The 4309-nt window shown below is 37.7% G+C and overlaps 1 protein-coding gene across 1 annotated transcript in view; it reads left to right on the forward strand.

The window, feature by feature from the left end:
• Nucleotides 1-508: 508 nt before the first annotated feature.
• The window catches only part of LOC107085357 (very long-chain acyl-CoA synthetase-like), a 20153-nt gene continuing 16352 nt past the window's right edge, over nucleotides 509-4309 (forward strand). The window contains exons 1-3 of the mRNA XM_015375638.1: nucleotides 509-1041; nucleotides 3530-3739; nucleotides 3844-4002. Of these exons, the coding sequence (XP_015231124.1) occupies nucleotides 561-1041; nucleotides 3530-3739; nucleotides 3844-4002 (850 nt within the window). The 5' untranslated portion in view covers nucleotides 509-560. The remainder of the gene's footprint in view (nucleotides 1042-3529; nucleotides 3740-3843; nucleotides 4003-4309) is intronic.

A 4309-nucleotide genomic window follows, 5' to 3' on the forward strand; every position in this document is an offset into this window, starting at 1 on the left:
ATTAAATTTGCTGGCATGTCTAATGGAAGCATTGAGGGTGTAAAAGCACCAACAACTAAGAGGAGAAAGACGGCTGAAGTCAGGGAAACACAAACCAAAATAATGAGATTGTCAAACAAAAATTCTTTCTATACATGTTCTCAATCCATGAGTTAACTGTTATTCTCTCTCTCAGTGTAAATGACAGGATAGCCTGAACTTTCATTTTCTATCTAGATATGTTAATAGAATGCCTATATTCTCCGCTCACCCCAGACAAGCTGCAGACTTCTGCATCTACCTAAGGAGATTGACCTCTTTTCATCTGAGTGCCCTTAGATGCCTTGTCTTGGGGATTTGGAAGTGTATAAATAAAACTAAAAAGAGTCCATGCATGAAATGTCTGCAAAGATTTTTTTTCAATCTTTAAAGATACAGTTTTTTTAAGACCCCAGCATATTAGTTGTGCATATTTTAGGAGCTGCTAGGAATTGCTCCGCCCCACTAAGCATTTTTTCCCCCCATGTTTTGTATGTTTTTCAGTCAGGGCTGCACATTAGAATCAGAGGAGAAAGTTCATTATGGAGTTTTATGTGATTTCAACCATTTTAGCCTCCGTCTTCATCATCCCATATGCACTAAAAACATTTTTCCCGTATTTATGGGTGGATGTTCAATACGTTGGGGTTCTAATGCGAATTTTATTCAAGTATGTAGCGAATCGAAGAAGAACACCACCCTTCTTCGCCCTGGAGCGTTTCTTGGAGCGAAGAGCTGCGCTTTCAGAGAAACCGTTCATCGTGTTTGGGGATGAAATCTACACTTATGGAGAGACGGACAAAGAGAGCAATAAGATCGCCAATGCTCTGCTGTCTCAGCCCGGGTACAAACCAGGGTTCACCGCTGCGCTCTTTATGGGAAACGAGCCCAGCTTCTTGTTTACCTGGCTGGCTCTGGCAAAGCTGGGCTCTCCTGTTGCTCTACTAAACTATAACATCCGGAGCAAGTCTCTGCTTCACTGCTTCAACTGCTGCAAGGCCAAGGTGCTGATTGCAGCTGCAGGTAGGAGCATGCTGCAGAAGTTGGTTACAGCTGATAGGAAACAAATCTGGGACCAATCAGGTTTTCTTTAGTCATATTTTCGATTTCTTTATCCAATACTGCTGACAAAATTTTTGATTTCTGTATTAATACCAGTATTTCAAAATTACAAAGAAACATAATTACAAAATAAACTTTTTTTTAAATTATTATGCACTAATAATAATAATAACAATAATAATTATTATTAATTTAATCTCCATCCTAAACTCAAACTTGCATGCAATGCAGTCCATTGAGACACGTTATTAAATTTTTTCTTTCTTTAAAAAAAAAAAAAAAAAAAAAAAAAAGTCCTGTCTGGCAATGTGGCAATAACAATAAGTGTCTTGATGCCAAAAGGAGCCCAACAGATTTTACTTTCACAAGTGGAGCAGTACGGTTATTGCCATAGTGTTCTGCTTGTTTCATGCATTTAAATTGATTTATTATAATTATGCAGGGAGTTTTACACATTATATGGACACTGCAATATAAATAGAACCGCAGAGGAAAAACAAAAAAAGGAGAAAGAATGAAAGAAAGAGGAGATAGGAGATAATGATAAAATATTTTCAGTCTGCTTCATCACCTGCAACGAGATGTAAAAAGAACAGCACAACCAACAGATAGGGTACGAGACATACAATAAAGTAACACCTTGAAACTTGTTACCTGAAGATAAGAATGTGGGATAAATTTGTTCTGATGACCAAAATAAAGATAATTGAGCTGAATTATCCACAGCAAGCTCTAGAAAGTAACATTATAGAACAACAGTACTTGTTTTTAAAATAAACCTTAACTGTTTGTCTGCATTTGGTGTATTTTTGTGCATATTTCTTATCTAGTCATGTAGCCACTACTCCATCATGTAATCTTGATTTTTTTTTAAATGTAGAATTGGAATATAATCTTGGTTCATTGATATGAGTTTCCGTTGGTTACAATATAATACTGTAGATCAAATTTAATGCAGGTCAAATTGGTACTATGGCTTTTTTTGGGAAAAGAACTACAAAAAAACACAAATTAAAACAAGGTTACAGAAATTAACACTCAAGACGAATAAAAGTGTATATGTTGGCAAAGTATAACATTGGTCCAAAGGATAAATCAGTAATTGTCTCTCCTGTCATTGCATCTCATAAGAGTTGATTTAGTTACTCTGCAAAAACGGGTCTAAAAAAGTAAAAAATATTCTTAAAATAAGTGCATTTGCCCTTAATTGAATCTGGTAAATGGGAGGATCTGCCAATGTTGGTTCTTCTGCGGCAGATCTCCTATTGTTACCATGGGAATCTCTGGACTCTGTACCTTACGTATACATCTTTGCAGAAGTATTAAATTAATCATGAAATGCATTAGAGACAGGACACATCATTCTCAGTAAACTTGTAGCCACACTGCACTGCTCTGGCCGAACACAGAGAAGACAGAGTACATTTATATTTATTGTATGTAGAATACAATTGTGGCAAGCATCATATTTAACTGCCAAAGTAATAAGTAATTCTGCTTTAAAAAAAAAGATAATTTGATATTATACACTTTAAATCAAGGCAAAATATCATTAGTTAAAAAAGAATTTTACTACTTATATTTAAAATGTTGCTTTTGTTTGTTTTCAGTGCAGGGGCCATGACAGAGGCCAGGCCAGTTCAACAGTGGCACTGGCCCCTGTTGACCCCTGTCTAGAACCACCCATGGCAACAGTGAACATCTTGAGGTCCTTATTTCAAACGAATCGGTGCTAACAAAGTTAGAATATGCTGTTATTATTTCTAAATGTAAGCTTTAAAGGTATATTGGAGGATGTTCTTTTTCCGGGTGGATCATCAAAATAAGTGGTCCTTCTAATTGTCAATCATTCTGGTGATATGTTTATGTAAGGTCATTCTACATGCAATTGCAAATCTTTTGAAAAGTAAGCTTACATGAGCGATGCAAACAACAACTTTTAATCAGAGCTCTTGCACGCTCTCACACATATTTAATAGGGGTTCTCTCTCAGGAGCAGATACAGGGTTGTGCTTGTGCATAATTTTTTTTTTTCATGTGGAGGCAGCGGGTCTTTTTCAAAAACTTGCAAAAATCCTCCTCTATACCTTTAAAACATTAGGTCAGGGAGGACCCCCAGACACCCCTCCCCCTCAGCAACATTCTCCAGCTCATTCTGGGGGATCTGGTCCCCAGACCAAATGCATATGTAGTCCCTCCAGAGAGTTCTGAGTCTTCCTCAGGGTCCTCTCTCAGTAGTTTTGTCTAAAACAATTAGTTAAGATGAACTTAAGTCTGTCTTTTGTTGAGTTTGGATGGTACTACGCAATTCATATGTCTAATGACTTTTAAATTAATGTTTAAAATGTTGTATCCATTCGACGGAGGGTTGCACACTGATCACCATCTGCTTAAATAATGCACTTGTATACTTTTCTTTTATCTCTTAATATTAGTGCTTTTCTTGCAGAGCTAAAAGAGGCAGTGGAGGATGTTCTGCCCTCGTTGAGGGAGCAGGGCGTCACTGTCCTCCTCATGGCCAAAACCTGTGATACCCCAGGAATCGAGAACTTTTCTGAGAAAGTTGAGGAGGCCTTGGACACACCACCATCTCTATCCCTGAGATCACACGTCACACTCAAAAGTCCTGCTGTTTACATTTACACCTCTGGCACTACTGGTATTGAAGTGTTTTACTGATATTTTGTGGCATTCCATTCTTACATGGTCTGAAATCAGTCCTTCGGTGTTCAAACATCCCTCGTGTGTTATACTGTCTTTTAGGTCTTCCTAAGGCCGCTCTGGTCGACCAGAATCGCCTCCTATCAGCTCTGGCTGTTATATCTACATACGGCATGACATCCAAGGATGTTGTGTACGTTAATCTGCCTCTGTACCACACAGCAGGGTTTGTTGTTGGATTTTTCGGCTGCATTGAAAATGGTAAGAACATTAAACCATGTTCTATTCTCTTGTCTCCTGTCCTGGCATCTTAGAAACAGAAACTGGTAGATCTGCAGTCTCCTTCTAAAGTTTTGGAACAGCAAGGAACATCTCCTTGTTCTTTTTGTTCAGTTTTAAATAAATTTGGGTTTGAGATAGAAAGATGGGCATGAGACAATTGTTCCAAATATCAGCTTTTATTCCCTGGTATTCACCAGAGATGGCAAAAGTACTCACTTTCCGTACTTGAGTAAAAGTACAGATACTTGTGTTAAAAAATACTCTGGTAAAAGTGGAAGTACTGATT

This window comes from Cyprinodon variegatus, unplaced genomic scaffold, assembly GCF_000732505.1.
Source record: "Cyprinodon variegatus isolate N-32 unplaced genomic scaffold, C_variegatus-1.0 Scaffold122, whole genome shotgun sequence".
Lineage (NCBI taxonomy): Eukaryota > Metazoa > Chordata > Actinopteri > Cyprinodontiformes > Cyprinodontidae > Cyprinodon > Cyprinodon variegatus.